Below are 19,028 nucleotides of genomic sequence, written 5' to 3' on the forward strand. Positions count from 1 at the left end.
TAGACTATGACTAGACTATGACTAGACTATGACTAGACTATGACTAGACTATGACTAGACTATGACTAGACTATGACTAGACTATGACTAGACTATGACTAGACTATGACTAGACTATGACTAGACTATGACTAGACTATGACTAGACTATGACTAGACTATGACTAGACTATGACTAGACTATGACTAGACTATGACTAGACTATGACTAGACTATGACTAGACTATGACTAGACTATGACTAGACTATGACTAGACTATGACTAGACTATGACTAGACTATGACTAGACTATGACTAGACTATGACTAGACTATGACTAGACTATGACTAGACTATGACTAGACTATGACTAGACTATGACTAGACTATGACTAGACTATGACTAGACTATGACTAGACTATGACTAGACTATGACTAGACTATGACTAGACTATGACTAGACTATGACTAGACTATGACTAGACTATGTGTTAAAATGTTTATCTTAATATGAAACTACCCCTTTTCTTACAAAAAAACCCTTTGAAAGAGATTTAAAAATCAAAAATAAAAAACCTGATGACGTTATAAAACAAAAAGGGTAACGGTTGCTTAATTACGATTAACAAATAAGACTGATGGCATGTTAAATTAAATAAAGTTAACATATTTCTTAATTTCGGCCCCAACATCCACTGTCACAGCTTAACAGGAAATTGAGTAGTAAAGGGAGTAAAATCCCCCTTTTTCGTAATTTTATTATTATTAATTGAAAAGATTTTAAAGTATGTTTAATATCAATTAAATCTTTTATAAAATGAATTCCCAAAGAAGGTATTATAAATTATGTGGTAAATTATTAATTTGCATGTTATCCCATTAATACAAATATTTGTAAATCTTTTTATGATTTTTAAACTGGCCGGTTTAACTTTTTTATTATTTATATTTAGTTGTTAATTATTCATTATTTATTTGTGTTGTTTTAATAAATTGGTAATGGGGTGTAGTTTTTTATTATTTTATGTGAAGTTTTTGTTGTTTTGTTTTTCCAACTAATTAACATTTTTATAGTTGCTATAAAATGTTTATTATGACATTTAGTTGATTTATTTTGTTAAAACAGATAAGTTTTGTAAAGATTTTTATGTTGAATATAGCATGTTAGAGTTTTAAGATTTTTAGAGCATTACAATATTTTAATTGTTTAAATTGAGGGTTAAAAATATAAAAAAGTACTTAAAGATATATGTACGTTTTAATTAATTAATTGTGACCTGCACTGAGATCAATTGGCCATAACGATATGCTAAGTAACATTAAAATTCTTAGACAATAATCTAAATATTTTTTTCTCATACGAGTAGCATTATATTGATGTAAATAATATGATAGATCTAGTTTTACAAACATGGCGCTAACAATAAAATTTTATTGGTTTAATGCGAAGTCCTTTTTATGCAAATTCCAGTTCAATTAGGAAAAACTTACAAAGCATAGGGGAGTTTTGTAAAGCCAACATGTCAAAAAGATTTGCCTTTCAATTCGTTATAAAGAATATTATAAATTGATATAGAATTGAAAGTAATAAACGCTCCAACTACAGCTGCCTTTAAGTATAAATGTAATATTATCACAGTGGGGAACCACTCACTATTTTTTATATTTAATCTACTTTTATAGTTTTTTAGACAAAAAGAGAAAAGTAATTTATAAAAAAGCAGCCATCATCATCTTGAAATTTATAAGGGTAAATGATAATGCCATCATTGAGTTTATAAAATAATTTGCTTTTATTAAAAAATTTTATATACAATGGTTAAATTTTTTAGGTAGATCACTTTTAGAAAGCGTAAACAAAAGAATAGTATTATCAGGGGTGGTTACAAAACAATTTTCAACTATTATAACACTATTTAGATCGGCTGCCTAAAAGGTAAATAAATGAATTAAAAAACGAAATGTGTAGGAAGATGCGTAACTTCACAACAATAAGTATAGACAAAAAAAACTAATCTTTTGATAAGAAAGAGTTTTGTTTTCTTAAACTCTTTAATCCTTGAAACAAAGAAACCAGGTTTTTTATGAAAATATTAACAAAAAAATATTTTCAGTTCTTTCGTTACACTCCTTTAATCCTTTCTTTGAAATTGCTTATGAGCCCAGGAAACAGTTGCTTGGAAAGGCTTAAAATTGGTTGGTTTTTATTAAGAAATTTTTGGCGGTTTGTGGTAATTTTGTGGTAAAAAATTGTTTATGCTTTAGTGGTTTCATCACAAAAAGTAGAAAATTAAACAGCCTAAAATAATACAAATTAATCTAAATTATATACAAGCTGTACAGGATACATCTGTTCTAATTGTAAACTATCCTTCTTTCTCGAAACAAAAACAAAAGACTTTAAGCCATAAACTTTGTGAAACCAGAATTTTTATATCAAAAACAAAAGACTGAAACAGGCAACTTTTAGTAGGCTGGACATTTTTAAGAAAATTTTAAATCAAAGGAAGTTTTCAGTTTCCTTGTAATTATAGATTAATGCGCAAAATAAACCCATACTCAGACTAAGATTAAAATTAAGACTAAGACTAAGACTAAGACTAAGTCTAAGACTAAGACTAAGACTAAGACTAAGACTAAGACTAAGACTAAGACTAAGACTAAGACTAAGACTAAGACTAAGACTAAGACTAAGACTAAGACTAAGACTAAGACTAAGACTAAGACTAAGACTAAGACTAAGACTAAGACTAAGACTAAGACTAAGACTAAGACTAAGACTAAGACTAAGACTAAGACTAAGACTAAGACTAAGACTAAGACTAAGACTAAGACTAAGACTAAGACTAAGACTAAGACTAAGACTAAGACTAAGACTAAGACTAAGACTAAGACTAAGACTAAGACTAAGACTAAGACTAAGACTAAGACTAAGACTAAGACTAAGACTAAGACTAAGACTAAGACTAAGACTAAGACTAAGACTAAGACTAAGACTAAGACTAAGACTAAGACTAAGACTAAGACTAAGACTAAGACTAAGACTAAGACTAAGACTAAGACTAAGACTAAGACTAAGACTAAGACTAAGACTAAGACTAAGACTAAGACTAAGACTAAGACTAAGACTAAGACTAAGACTAAGACTAAGACTAAGACTAAGACTAAGACTAAGACTAAGACTAAGACTAAGACTAAGACTAAGACTAAGACTAAGACTAAGACTAAGACTAAGACTAAGACTAAGACTAAGACTAAGACTAAGACTAAGACTAAGACTAAGACTAAGACTAAGACTAAGACTAAGACTAAGACTAAGACTAAGACTAAGACTAAGACTAAGACTAAGACTAAGACTAAGACTAAGACTAAGACTAAGACTAAGACTAAGACTAAGACTAAGACTAAGACTAAGACTAAGACTAAGACTAAGACTAAGACTAAGACTAAGACTAAGACTAAGACTAAGACTAAGACTAAGACTAAGACTAAGACTAAGACTAAGACTAAGACTAAGACTAAGACTAAGACTAAGACTAAGACTAAGACTAAGACTAAGACTAAGACTAAGACTAAGACTAAGACTAAGACTAAGACTAAGACTAAGACTAAGACTAAGACTAAGACTAAGACTAAGACTAAGACTAAGACTAAGACTAAGACTAAGACTAAGACTAAGACTAAGACTAAGACTAAGACTAAGACTAAGACTAAGACTAAGACTAAGACTAAGACTAAGACTAAGACTAAGACTAAGACTAAGACTAAGACTAAGACTAAGACTAAGACTAAGACTAAGACTAAGACTAAGACTAAGACTAAGACTAAGACTAAGACTAAGACTAAGACTAAGACTAAGACTAAGACTAAGACTAAGACTAAGACTAAGACTAAGACTAAGACTAAGACTAAGACTAAGACTAAGACTAAGACTAAGACTAAGACTAAGACTAAGACTAAGACTAAGACTAAGACTAAGACTAAGACTAAGACTAAGACTAAGACTAAGACTAAGACTAAGACTAAGACTAAGACTAAGACTAAGACTAAGACTAAGACTAAGACTAAGACTAAGACTAAGACTAAGACTAAGACTAAGACTAAGACTAAGACTAAGACTAAGACTAAGACTAAGACTAAGACTAAGACTAAGACTAAGACTAAGACTAAGACTAAGACTAAGACTAAGACTAAGACTAAGACTAAGACTAAGACTAAGACTAAGACTAAGACTAAGACTAAGACTAAGACTAAGACTAAGACTAAGACTAAGACTAAGACTAAGACTAAGACTAAGACTAAGACTAAGACTAAGACTAAGACTAAGACTAAGACTAAGACTAAGACTAAGACTAAGACTAAGACTAAGACTAAGACTAAGACTAAGACTAAGACTAAGACTAAGACTAAGACTAAGACTAAGACTAAGACTAAGACTAAGACTAAGACTAAGACTAAGACTAAGACTAAGACTAAGACTAAGACTAAGACTAAGACTAAGACTAAGACTAAGACTAAGACTAAGACTAAGACTAAGACTAAGACTAAGACTAAGACTAAGACTAAGACTAAGACTAAGACTAAGACTAAGACTAAGACTAAGACTAAGACTAAGACTAAGACTAAGACTAAGACTAAGACTAAGACTAAGACTAAGACTAAGACTAAGACTAAGACTAAGACTAAGACCAAGACTTTTTCCACATTTCTGGCAACATATGTATTCCGAGCGAAGAGAACTGCTAATATTTTGAGGCCAAGAACGAATCAATCCAAATTCTGATGCTCTCTTACAAAGTGAAGCGTATTCCAGAGAGAGCGTTCTGCATTGATCGAAACAAATAGTATTCGGATGGTGCAAGGTTTCGACTATAAAGCGTTTGAGGCAAAACATCCCAACTACTTCTTTCTAAATAGTTTTAGGAATAGGAAATATTCATGTCTGGCCGCATATTCAGGGCCAATGCTCGCATCAAACGGTCCGGTTCAAATTTCAGCTGCTCCCATCAAATACAGATCATTACCTTAGCGCCATGTGTATTTGGCTTTCGTTTCGGGTTGTCGTAATGGATCCATTTTTCATCACAAATAATGATTCGTTGTAAAAATGATTTCCTTTTATAGCGATTAAGCAGCATTTCAGAGATACCAAATGGCTTTTCAAGGTCTCTCAACTGGTAGCCAATTTCCCTGCTTTTTGATGAATCCTGCTGCTTGAAAGCGTTTCTAAATTGCAGCTTGAGAAGCTCCCAATGATATAGCAAGTTCTTGTAGAGTTCTTCAACAATCTTCATCGAGTAATGCCTGCTATTCTTGGTCTTCAAAACTTTTTGGCTGGCCTGGGCAATCTTTGTCTGCCGTGTCAAAATCACCACTTCTGAACCGAACAAACCCTCGCATGTTCGAACCTATGGAACACATTCGTTGAGCTTCAGCGGCACTTTTTATTTTCAAATTAAAACAAAAACTGCGTTCAAAAGATACACCATCTATTGAAAGATCTCACATTTTTAAGTCATACACCTAATATCTTATCATTGATTTATCCAACACTTAAGCAAAACACTTAGATTTTAATTTTTAGCTTGGGAATTTAATTTCATTACAAAACTACGCAAATGTCTTTGAGATTTGATAACTAATTTAAGCCATTTTTAACTAAAGTCATGTGTTTAACTTTTATTTGTTAATTTAAACAAGATCTAAACACAGTTACGTTTGTCTACAGATTTAAAGATTTTCAAAATTGTTATGTAAATGCCAAAAAAAAACATGTAGATTTTTCTCAGGTTTCTAACAGCAACAACTAACAAAACTTTATCTATCTTCTTTACAAACCAATTTTGTTGGCCAATTTTTGTATTTTTTTAATTTCAATTACAACGAATACGCCGCTATGTATGATTAAAACTCATTAAATCGAAATAACAAAAATACAATTTAATTAATAGTAAAACGAATTCATTTGCAATTGGGAAAAAACTATACATTAAACTACACGTAAAGAAAAAACTATAAATAAAAATAGAGTCGTATAATTGTGTGAGTATTGCTGTATCTACTACATGTACGAGCGGCATTCAATGGAATGTTTTGAAGAATTATTTTTTTTTTGTGGTTTTTTTGCAAAAAAAAAAGGTTGAACTTAAATATTTTAAAGTTTAAATTGTAATAATGAGAATGGTTTTTAACACGAATTCGCATAAATAATGAATTAAATTCTTATTACAGTTAAATTATTACTAACATGTAGATATTTTTCTAATTACAATCATTTTTTAAAAAGGTGTTTATGAAATTTATGAAAAATTCCAAATAGCAAGTCTTGTATAATTTTTAAACTGGAGGGTTTAGTGAGAAAATAATGATGATCACTCAAATTTTTTAGGAATCCAAATAATGATCAGGATCACTAACAATGACACAAAGAATCGCATAGTAATGAATTGGAAATGAAAATTTGTGATCACTGAAATTTGTCAAAAATAATCGCTTAAAAACCGTAAACCAGACGAATCAGAATGAAAAAAAATTATTGCGATCATTAAAATTGATCACAGACAATAAAGTGATGACTCAAATTCCAACGATAAATACATCGTAATCCCGAGGGCTTAAAGGAATGTAATAAAAATTTGTCATCAACTAAATTTATCACCAAAAATTGCGATCACTAAAATTTCTCATGATTTTCATATGAAAAACTTCAAATCGCCTCTAAAACTTAAACCAAAGGGTTTAGAAAGGAAAAATGTATCGTGATCACTAAAATCTAAACAGAGGCGTTACAGAAAAATAAGTGATCACTGAAATTTTCGGTCGAAAGTGGAAACCGATATAAATCGCAAACCAAATAATTCAAAACGAAAATAATGATCGCGATCACTGAACTTCCTTATCAAAAATCAAGCGATCACTAAAATTTTCACCTTTTTTCATACTAAATACTTTAAATCTTAATTTAAAGGATTTAGAAAGGAAATAAAATTCGTGATCGCAAAAAAGCATGTGATCACTTAAATCTAAACCGAGGCTTTACAGAAAAAATAAGTGATCACTGATATTTTCGGTTTAAAATGGATATTTTTTTATCAGAATCTGATACAAATCGCAAACCAGATAATTCAAATAAAAAATAATGATAGCGATCACTAAACTTCCTTATCAAAAATCAAGTGATCACTAAAATGTTCACCTTTTTTCATACTAAATACTGTAAATCTTAATTTAAAGGGTTTAGAAAGGAAATAAAATTCGTGATCGCAAAAAATCACATGATCACTCAAATCTTAATCTAGGTTTTGCAGAAAAAATAAGTGATCACTGAAATGTTCGATTTTCAGAGGATATTTTCCATCAGAATCCGATATAAATAGCAAACCATATAATTCAAAACGAAACTAATGATCTATATCACAAAACTTTCTTATCAAAAATCAAGTGATCACTAAAATTTACCGCGAATTTCATATTAAACACTCATATTAAATCGTCTTCAAATCTTAAACTAAAGTTTAGAAGGGAATCGCGATCACTAAAATTTCTTTTCAAAAATCAAGTGATCAGTAAAATTTCCCATAATTTTTAGAAAAAAAACTTCAAGACCTTAAACCAAAGGACTTAGAATTAAAATAATGATCGAGATCACTAAAATTTCATATCAAAAATCAAGTGATCAGTAAAATTTATCACAATTTGTATATAAAAAACTTCAAGACCTTAAACCAAAGGACTTAGAATTAAAATAACGATCGTGATCGCAAAAAATCATGTGATCACTCAAATCTAAATACCGAAATTTCAAATAATTTCCCCCAAATATCGATTTTAATATCAAAAGCCTTCAATCGCAATGTTTTTAGAGCGAAAGTAATGAAGAAACTTCCCATGCATAAATCTTTCTCAGTATTAAATATTTTTGCATTAACACAACTAGCTTCTGATATGTACTTAAATGTACTCTTACTTTTTATCATGTTTTCAATATGATTGTACATGTTTTAGACACATCTTACAAAGTAACCATTTATAGCAATTTAGTAATTTGTACTGAAACTCTTTACACTTATCAAAGAAGATAATCACAATTACATAATGACAACCAAACACAAGTTTGAAAATTAGTAGCCAACAACCAACAACCACTAGTAAGCAGTAGTCGTTTAAAAGCAACTAAACTGCCTCTAAACTCTCACTAAACTTCCGTCGTTATTTTTTTCCACATTTTTTCCCCATTTAGTTTTTTAACAAGATAGACTAAAAGGAAAATTTCACACTTATGCAAATTAATTGTACCACATAGAACATGTTGAAAACCAACAATTTCCATTGTAAAAAAAAAACAAAATTAAAAATGAAAATGTGGAAAAAAAAAATTGTGAAAAACGTTTAACTAACTACACTCAAATGTTGGTTAATTTGTTAAAATGTTTGTAGATCATAATCAGCCCAACTATTTTACATGATGACTTAAAATGTGGTTAGAGAAAAAATTGTAAATTAAAAGTTGGTGAACAAAAAGTGGTGGTTTTTGAAAACAAAATCTATTTACTACAAAAAGGTAAATATGCATAATGCATCATAGATGTTAGAGACAAGAAAAAAAACTTAACATGTTACTTAGTTAATATAAACAGAACAGCCACAAGAAAAAAGAAACGATTTACAAACCAAAATTAAAGACACCTGTAATTGTCTAAGATTCATTTCAAATAAATTATATTTATATTTTCCCAAAAAAAAACAGAAAAATCTTTAAACACATTTTTGTGCTGTCGTCTCAACAGCAGAAGCAGTAATTTGCATTTTGTCTGCAATATTTTATAAAACTTGTGCAATATTTAAATACATTTTCTACTTCAAAAGGACAATAAATAAACAAAATTAATAAAAATTTATTTCTTCTATAAAGGTGTCAAATATCACATTTAAATTTTAAAACAAGTTTTTCATTTTAGAGTTTAAATAAATAAAAATATACAGACATTCATATACATATAAATAAATTTGCATGTTAGCTTTAAGCTTTTATGTTGAAAATAAACTAGACTTTTTTTTCTTGCTTAACTAAGTCATAAATATTTGTTAATGAAAATCTATATGAATGTTTAATGGCAACCATAACTACAAATTTGTATATTAGCAAAAGTGTAGATTGTATTATAAGTTTGTATTGATATTTGTAACACCCCAAAAATATTGATGCCAACTTTAAGTAAATCATAACTTCTTTATGTTACCACCTAACTCATTTTATCAATATATGGCCAATTCTACGAGAATGATAACCACGACTGAAAAAACAAAAACCCTTGACACTTTTTTTCAAGTTGAGTTGAATAGGAGAAAACAGTAAACTATTATTATGTGAAAGTATTTAGAGCCTATTACAACATTTAAGGTCAAAAATAATAGTTTAAAATTATATTTAATTTTTTAATTTAATTGGTATGTTTTAGACTAAGATGGCGGCGAAAACTAAGCTCCCAATTAGCATGTAGTATAAAATGAATTTGACTCAGATTGTTTTCTATTATCAAATTGTTTATTGAAACCGAATATATACTTTCTATTAATGTTTTTAGTTTTTGTATACATACATATATCTATAAAATATATGAGGAGCCGCAGAACAAAAATTTTAAAATTTTGGGAAATTGATTTTTTCTAGAAGATTTCAAAAAATACCAAAAAATCAATTTGTAAAAAAAAGTACCTTTTGTTCAGCGGCTCCTCATAAAATCTGTCACATACGGTATGTCAGGTACGATATTAAATTTTATTTATTATAAAATCGTTCAATGATTGTTTTTATTTAAATATGACGGATTGTAAAGGAAAAATATTTTATTTAATGTAAGAAATTTGGGACTACAGTGCACTCGCGATAATATGAACACCCCAAAATATGAACACTTTTTACTTCCATAGGTTACTCTAAAATATGAACTTAGTGAACTAAGCTGTTCAAGTAAATATGGACATATTTTAAGTAAAAATGAGCTTTTATTTTAATATTTCTCAAAATATGTTAATTTTGATCCTACATTTCTTGTTCTAGTGGCCTGAGACACGTTAATGGCCTGGCGAATTTTTAATAACTTTAACATTTTTTGACCAATTTCTGTTTTTTATGTCTCATTAGAACGACAATTACGTACACATTTCGATTCTTTTAAATTAAATTACAAAAGTAATTTTTTAATGGCAAAATTTTTACAAAAACTGAAAAAAATGCATTTTTTCCCCTTGTAAATGCATCTCAAAACTTTTCAGGATGATTTTTTTACTAATGTTCACCAAACTGGAGGGTGAGAATGGCCAAAATCCAACTTTTGTTTATTAAGGGCCACCCTAATCTACACAGAGTTGAAATCTAAATCAACAGGGCATTGGCTAAATTCTAATTTAACTGCTTAATAATTTTTGGACTTCCCTAGCTGTTGATAGAAATTAAATGCCATTCGCAAATATGAACAATCTTGCAAAAGTGAACTGGCCTGGTTTTAATTAGTTCATATTATCGCGAGTTCACTGTATATACATTTTTTATATGTTCCGAAAAGAAAACTTAATGCAAAATCGTGTAAACTAAAATTTGGCTCACTTAAGCGGACCTAGTCCCCATCCCCACAAGACTTACACAAACTTTGACAATTTTAAAAAAAAAAATATTTTTGAGTAAAAAATTCTGAAAATGTAAAGCACGAATCATCGATAAAGCTCCATATTTGTATAGAAATATATCTTATTTAAATATATACAATGTTGTTTTACTATCACAAGGTAAATAACTTCACAGTAGGCAAAAAACTCAGTTGTTGGAACATATTTCCCTGTTTTAGGAATTGGAGATTTTGTTATATCTTTAACCGTTTAATTTAATAGAATATGTGAAAAAACGTTAAAATTTTTTAAATGGGGCAAGGTTTGTGGTGATTCTGAAGAGTAAGTATAAGGTTTTTTATAAGTATTTGGTATTGGTAAAAAACTTAGGACTTAAAGCTATTGCAATGTTAGTCAAAATAGATCCTTGTTAAATATTTGGTCAATTCACAAGGTCTCTTATCATGTCATATTGTCATAATGTCCCAATATTTCACAATGGTTTTTATTGTTTTTCAAGTAAAAAATGTCCTAAAATATTACTACTCTGTATGCTATGCTTATTAAGAGACCTTGTGAATTGACCAATTGTAAATTTAATTAGGGTATTCACACGGTAGTCATAAAGTCGTATGTCATAAAATAATAACACGAAAAAATAGTCAGTGTGCTATTTCAAATTTGAGTCAGCTGATAAAAGAAAAACAACAATTATAAATAGGTATTTTTAATAAAAATTCCAAAAACAAGTCAAACAAGTAAGACTAGCTATATTAGAGTGCAAAATTGTACTTTAAAATAAAAATTTTAAATATTTTTATGTAAACATAATTAAAAAAAACAAGTAAGAGTGTTATATTCGGCTGTGCCGAATCTTATATACCTTAAAATTTTAAATATTTTTAGGTAAACAAAATTAATTTTTTTAATTTTTTGGAAAAAAAAATGTTTCGATTGTTATTTTAAATTTAAAATTTTTTGTTTTTAAATTTTAAAATTTTTTTTTTTTAAATTTTAAAATTTTTTTTTAAATTTTAAAAATTTTTTTTTTGTCTTTTTTTTCCGATTTTGACCCATTGTAGGTCCAACTTACTATGGGCAAATGTCTTTGAAATATCTATCATTAGATATCCATATTGTCTATATTAATGCCTTAGTAATCCAGATATAGGTCAAAAATCGAGGTTGTCTTGGTTTTTTCCTCATATCTCAGCCATTTGTGGACCGATTTTGCTGATTTTAAATAGCAAAATTCTCGAAAGCATGTCTGACAGAATTATTGAAGATTTGGATCCCGAAGATATCTGGGGTCTTCAGAAAATTGATTTCAACAGACAGACAGACGGTCAGACAGACAGACAGACGGACATGGCTTAATCGACTCCGCTATCTATAAGGATCCAGAATATATATACTTTATAGGGTCGGAAATGAAAAATGTAGAAATTACAAACGGAATGACAAACTTATATATACCCTTCTCACGAAGGTGAAGGGTATAATTATGCTTTTCAAATTTTTTTTTAATTTTCATTTCAAAATTTGAAAAAAAAAAAATTGAATTTGTTTGTGAAAAAAATATGTAGTATGCCAAAAATTTGTTGAAGAGTTTTTTCCTTTCGTCTTAGATTTACACTGTTTAGTTATGACAAAACAATAAACACAGCATAGAAGGTCTTATTATTTTAAGACTTTTTAAGCACAACAATTTTTTAAAACTATTGTGAAATTTTAGTACTTTATGACATATGACTTGATAGTACACCACACAGTGGTATAGAAAAAAAAATAGAGGGAAATAAATCTGTAACTTCTAAACGCTCAGTCCATTTTTAATGAAATTTAACGTGCGCAAAGAAGAAGTGTTGCCGAGTTTGGATCTCATGAGCCCACCAGATGCCAGGGGTCTCCAAAGTAGGACATCTCGGTATGTTACATTTTTAAAACGATCCTATTTCTTCTTTTTAAAAAGGCAATTTTTCGCTAGTTTTGTGATAAAAGTACTTTTATTCTTTTCAAGTTAGCTAAACAATTTCTAAGATGATGTATAATGAATTTATATGTTACATAAAATATTTCAAAAGAAAAAATTAAAAAGATACCGGGGGACCATTAATTAGGGAAAACTTAACAACTCTCAGAACATTTACCATTTCAAAATTAAAAAAAAAATGAATTTTTTGGTGAATATGGTAGCCAACATTTTTTTTTAATTTTATTAGTGAAAAAAATTTTATGATAAAAAATTTTTTTGTTGAAAAAAAAATTCTTTTTAAAAAATAATTTTCCCGATTTTGACCCATTGTAGGTCCGACTTACTATGCCGTTATATAGTACGTCGTTTCAATATCTCGATAAAGAGTTTTATGAAAATCTCAATTAAAATAACAATAACTCTCCTTTTACAATGCAGAAATTGAAAGGCAGACATTTTTCTCGTTCTCTTTTGAACTAACCTAAACCTGTGTAATACACATTCCACCTCTTCAACACCTCGTCCATAAACTTCGTCGGTCTGTTTTTCAATTTCTGCATAGTAAAAGGGGGCTAATGAAAAAGTCTATACCCTGGATGGAAAGTTTTCAGAAAAAAGTCATGTTCGAATCACAATTTTGTTTCAATTACACATTTTTTCAAAAGCAGACATTCTTACTTTTTAAATTAAATTTTTGTTTGTTTAATCTGCAGCGAAGCCTATATTGAAAATATTTAAATTTTAATAAAATGCAATACTTACCTTTAAATATTGATGACCACCCCATTATAGTTTTCATTCTATCTGCAAAAACAGCATCATAAACTTTTTTATTATGGCAATTACCTATAAACACTGTCGCTTTGTTTTCAATTACACTTTTCCATTGTTTTAAATACGAAACTTCCCCACCTCCTCTTTCAAAATGATAAAACAAAAACAAACTCTTCAAATATTTAATTTTCACTTCTTTACACCAATCTACAAACAACAACAACAAATTCCTTCTTTCTTTCCTTAACTTTAAAATACAAAAACAAAATCAATATGGCAGCTTTACTAAGAAAAAATCACATATATTTTTTAATAACTTTTAATTTACTTGTTTAAGCACTTTTATTTATCACAACTAACTGAATTTTACTATTACTATAAAATATGTTATGTATTTTATATTATTAAACTATTATTTATATTATTCTAGTACTTTTTTATTTTTAATTAATTTTTATTAGATATTACACCACAAAATATGATTGACCACTATAAATTGCCTGATTAAACTAGAATTAATGTCACACGAGTGAGTAATCAAGAGCATAAAAGAAAACAAAAAAAGTAAATAGAGAAAACAATTAGGCTAACTCTTGCTCTCTTTGTTGTGATTTCCTTTAAGAAATGTATTTATGCAAAAACAAAAACATTAATGATTGATGATGATGCAGCTATGCAAGTGTTGTTGTTGTTGTGTTTGCAATTCAATTGTTTTGATTTTGTTATGTATTTAATAATGCTGTTGTTGTTGCTATTATTTTTGTATTTATTTATGTAAACAAGTGTGAAAAGCAGGATTTGTTTTGCATAAATCAAGGCGAATTTAGTACCAAGTGGTGTCGGTGGCGAATTAAGGCAAATACAAGCGAATTCTTAATAATTTATATGTACCTATTTAATGTTAAATTACTATAAACTATAAAGAAATTAGTAATTTCTATTGTTTTAATAGAAAATTTAATGTTACTAAGCAAACAAAATTGAACATTTATCCCCATATTCATAATAAATTTTAAAAATGATTTTCCATACAAAATTGGTTTGAATTAAAATTATATTATGAATAAGGCCTTTATTAATTTTCTATTCTATAATATATTTTCTGGGCAAACATTCCTTTGTTCCAATTTTACTAAATATGGGAATTATGATGTTTTATTAAAAATAAAACTTATTTCCTTTTAAAGCCTTGAAATTATTTAAATAAAATTGAATATTTAATTTTCGAAAAAGAATATAAAATCATTTTGTGGCTTTTACTTAAGGGTAATTTTATAAATTAATAAACTAAATTTACATAAAACAAACAAACATGATGTCTAATAAAGATACATTTAAATTAATGTAATTAACACTGATCATAAAAAAAACCCAACAAAATTTGGACATGGAAGAGTGATTATAAAAAATTTAAAGAAAAATATAGACTCAAAATATGAAACTTAATGAGAAATTTGTATAATCAAGAACTTGAAATAAAACTAAATTATTGTTTGCTTTAATTAATTTTTCAACACACTGAAAAACACAAAATTTTTATTGTTCTTATTTTTTCAAATAAAAAATGCAGGTAGGTTTTAAATCTAATACAACTTTTCTTTTAAACTAAACTAAAATATAGAACTTTTTTTGAACTTAATGCAGCAAAAGGGTTTGTTGCTTGTAGATATTTTAACTTAAACACAATTTTTTGTCTTATGCGTAAAAAATAAAATAAGAATTTGTTTATAATTTAATCTAAACTTTCACCACTGGGTTGGTAGTACACTGCACTACCGCTGGCCGATGAAACACTATTCTTTTCCGAATGTGCCGGTGAGGGTGCCGGACTCATGGCAGGACTACGATTGATGGGAGTGGCAGCGGGACTGCTACCTAACGGCACAACTAACGGGCCAATGGGTTTACGTGTACGTGGTGCTCCTCTGACTCCCTGGTTAACAGGACCACCCGTTTTGAGGCGCGGTCTGCCTGGGCCTCTTTTAACTGGCGTTGGTACGGCTGTGGGTGAGAATATTCCTTCTCCTGTATTGGTTAGGGCAGGTTCTGTTGATGTGGGTGTTAAATTGGGATCTGCAAATGAAATGGAAAGAAGAAAAAAATCCTTTAGTGGTTTCCATAGAATAATTAAATGTAAATGTAAAAATAAAAAAAATGAATTACAGGACACTGTTAAGTTTAAACGCATTTTAATTACCCTAAAAATAAATTGAATGTTAATTGTTTCTATAAAAAATTGAATAACTTATATTAGTAATTTTGTAAAAAGTAATATTACAGTACCTTTGTAAAAAATACTGTTTTTTAGTTGTTTTGTAAAAAGTACTATTTTATTACTTTTGTCAAAAGTACTATTTTAGTACTTTTGCAAAAAGTACTATTTTAGTACTCTTGTAAAAAGTACTATTTTAGTACTTTTGTAAAAAGTACTATTTTAGTACTTTTGTGAAAAGTAATATTTTAGTACTCTTGTAAAAAGTACTATTTTAGTACTTTTGTAAAAAGTACTATTTTAGTACTTTTGTAAAAAGTACTATTTTAGTACTTTTTTAAACAGTACTATTTTAGTACTTTTGTCAAAAGTACTATTTTAGTACTTTTTTAAACAGTACTATTTTAGTACTTTTTTAAAAAGCACTATTTTAGTACTTTTGTAAAAAGTACTATTTTAGTACTTTTGTAAAAAGTACTATTTTAGTACTTTTGTAAAAAGTACTATTTTAGTACTTTTGAAAAAAGTACTATTTTAGTACTTTTGAAAAAAGTACTATTTCAGTACTTTTGTAAATAGTACTATTTTAGTACTTTTGTAAAAAGTACAATTTTAGTACTTTTGTAAAAAGTACTATTTTAGTACTTTTGTAAAAAGTACTATTATAGTACTTTTGTAAAAAGTACTATTTCAGTACTTTTATAAAAAGTACTATTTTAGTACTTTTATAAAATGTACTATTTTAGTACTTTTATAAAAAGTACTATTTTAGTACTTTTGTAGAAAGTACTATTTTAGTACTTTTTTAAAAAGCACTATTTTAGTACTTTTGTAAAAAGTACTATTTTAGTACTTTTGTAAAAAGTACTATTTTAGTACTTTTATAAAAAGTACTATTTTAGTACTTTTGTAGAAAGTACTATTTTAGTACTTTTTTAAAAAGCACTATTTTAGTACTTTTGTAAAAAGTACTATTTTAGTACTTTTGTATAAAGTACAAAAGTTTTAGTACTTTTGTAAAAACTACTATTTTAGTACTTTTATAAAAAGTACTATTTTAGAACTTTTGCAAAATGTACTATTTTAGTACTTTTTTAAAAAGCACTATTTTACTATAAAACTACAAAAATTTAAATTTCTGACACCTTTGAGAACCTAAATTAAATACATGCCCTTTTATGTCTGCCTATTATGGACGAAATGATCCAGCAATTAATGTAATTAGTTCAATGTTTGTGCGGTTAATGCAACTATTTGAAAATATAACACGTTCAAACATTATTTTTTTTTTGTAAATTACAAGGTTTGTGGCAACAATTATATATTTGTACAACACAAAAACAAATACACAGGCAACATCTGTATGTCTGGCAAAGTAGCAAAAAATCAAAAAAAAAATCTACGCGAATTAAAAAATTATAACAATTGCAATGGATGGACATGACATTTAAAAGGGATTCACTTATAATTCCGTCACATTATATATAAGTGAAAAACAACTGTCTTTTTTTCATATTTTTAAGCTGCTAATGGTTTTATGCCTCATGTGGCAATATGGCTGGCTGGACGTCTGGTTATCATTTGTGGGCAACAGAAAAACTGAAATAAAATGAATTGAAAAATTTCAAATAATCAAATGTAACTAACTGCTTGTTGTATTATGGAGCATTATGTATTTATAAGCCGATTTATGCAATTAATGTTAATTTGTGGCAATACGTGTTTTTTTCTGCTTGTGCTGCACTCACTCGCTGCTTGTTTTGTTGCATTTGTAATCTATGCATTTTGAAAATGTGTAAAAAAAAAATGTTTGATATCAAATGAAATCTCGTTATAATCTCTCATTATTTCAATATTTGTGCAGCACGTATGCATGCAATCGTTTGAATTTTTATTTTTTGTCTGGACCCCAAAACATTTTGTGGTGAAGTATCTATGTGGCTCTCTCCTTGTGTCCATGTGGTTTAAATGTGAGGTGATTTTTTATTTATTTTTTGATTTTACAATTTAATGGATTTTATGTAAATAAATATGAGAGATATTTTTGGTAATTTTTCTTGTTTGTTTAAGAATGTCTGAATGAACGAACGCACATTTTGATTTTACATCTTAATAAAGCGCTGTCTTATAATTAGTTGCAACACTTGCCAGCTTTAAAGTTGGAGTTATGTGTGATTTTATTTTTCTTAAGTAGTAGTTATTATTATTAATTAAATGTTTTTAGATTTAAAGATTATTTAATTAGAATTGAATTCACTTCGATTACTTAACTCAAATTGAAATACTGCTTCAAATAAGAGTTTGAATTTGAAATTATACAAAAATAAGTTTGTATTTGATTTTTGATAAATTTCGAATTGCTTTCAAATAATATTTAAAATAAAGTTTTTCATGTTTTTGTTTGTAAATTTGAGATTTTTTTCTGAAATTGAAATTCCAAATATTTTTGTCTAAAACCTTCAAATCTGACTACTACTGCTATAAATCATTAATTTACTAAATAAAATAAATCATTTTTCTGCTTAAACTGATTTAAATTTTAATCTTGCAACAAAAATATTATTACTGACTTCAAACATATCTGGAGTAATTAATCTAGGAATTATAAACTTTTAAACACAAAAAGGGGGAGTTTGTTAAAAAGGTATGTTTAACAACAAAAAATCTTCAAATATTTTAAGTACTAAAAGAAGAATGTGTCACGTACTACAAACCAACAAAAAATATTTTTTAAAAAAAGAACAATTATTTAAATGATTTACTAAGCAAGAGGGTTAAAGTGTATTAAAATGGGGATAAATTAAAAAAAAAATTGTCAAGTGTTTAAGTGGATTGAAAAAAAAGAAACCACTTAAAAAAATTATAATAAAACACAAAGGAAGATTTAAAAAATAAATTTAAAAGATTTACCCCCCAAAAGAAGAAACAGAAATTTACCCGGTTCTTGCATTAGCTTATTAAGGAAACGGATGTTAAATTTGAATTAGATAATTTGCTTACCTTCATCATTTAACAAAACCGAAACTTGCTTGAGTGAGGTACTTGTTATTTTAAAATGTACAACTTTAGTACCTAAGAATAAATAATATTTTAGTACTTTAGAAAAAAGTGCTAAAATAGTATTTTAGTAAAAGGTGCTAAAATAACACTTTATTAAAAGATACTAAAATAGTACTTAGTAAAAGGTACAATTTTAGTACTTTTGTAAAAAGTAATATTTTAGTACTTCTGTAAAAAGTACTATTTTAGTACTTCTGTAAAAAGCAATATTTTAGAATTTTTGTAAAAAGTATTATTTTAGTACTTTTGTAAAAAGTACTATTCTAGTACTTTTGAAAAAAGTACTATTTTAGTACTTTTGCAAGAAGTACTATTTTAGTACTTTTGTAAAAAAGTACTATTTTAGTACTTTTGTAAAAAAGTATTATTTTAGTACTTTTGTAAAAAGTACTATTTTAGTACTTTTGAAAAAAGTACTAT

The 19,028-nt window shown here is 27.7% G+C and overlaps 1 protein-coding gene across 1 annotated transcript in view; it reads right to left on the reverse strand.

Moving 5' to 3' along the window:
• Nucleotides 1–14,822: 14,822 nt before the first annotated feature.
• Ino80 (chromatin-remodeling ATPase INO80) overlaps nucleotides 14,823–19,028 on the reverse strand; it is a 139,542-nt gene continuing 135,336 nt past the window's right edge. Inside the window, exon 16 of the mRNA XM_065498961.1 lies at nucleotides 14,823–15,409. Within this exon, the coding sequence (XP_065355033.1) occupies nucleotides 15,069–15,409 (341 nt within the window). The 3' untranslated portion in view covers nucleotides 14,823–15,068. The remainder of the gene's footprint in view (nucleotides 15,410–19,028) is intronic.

Source organism: Calliphora vicina, chromosome 1, assembly GCF_958450345.1.
Source record: "Calliphora vicina chromosome 1, idCalVici1.1, whole genome shotgun sequence".
Taxonomy (NCBI): Eukaryota; Metazoa; Arthropoda; class Insecta; order Diptera; family Calliphoridae; genus Calliphora; species Calliphora vicina.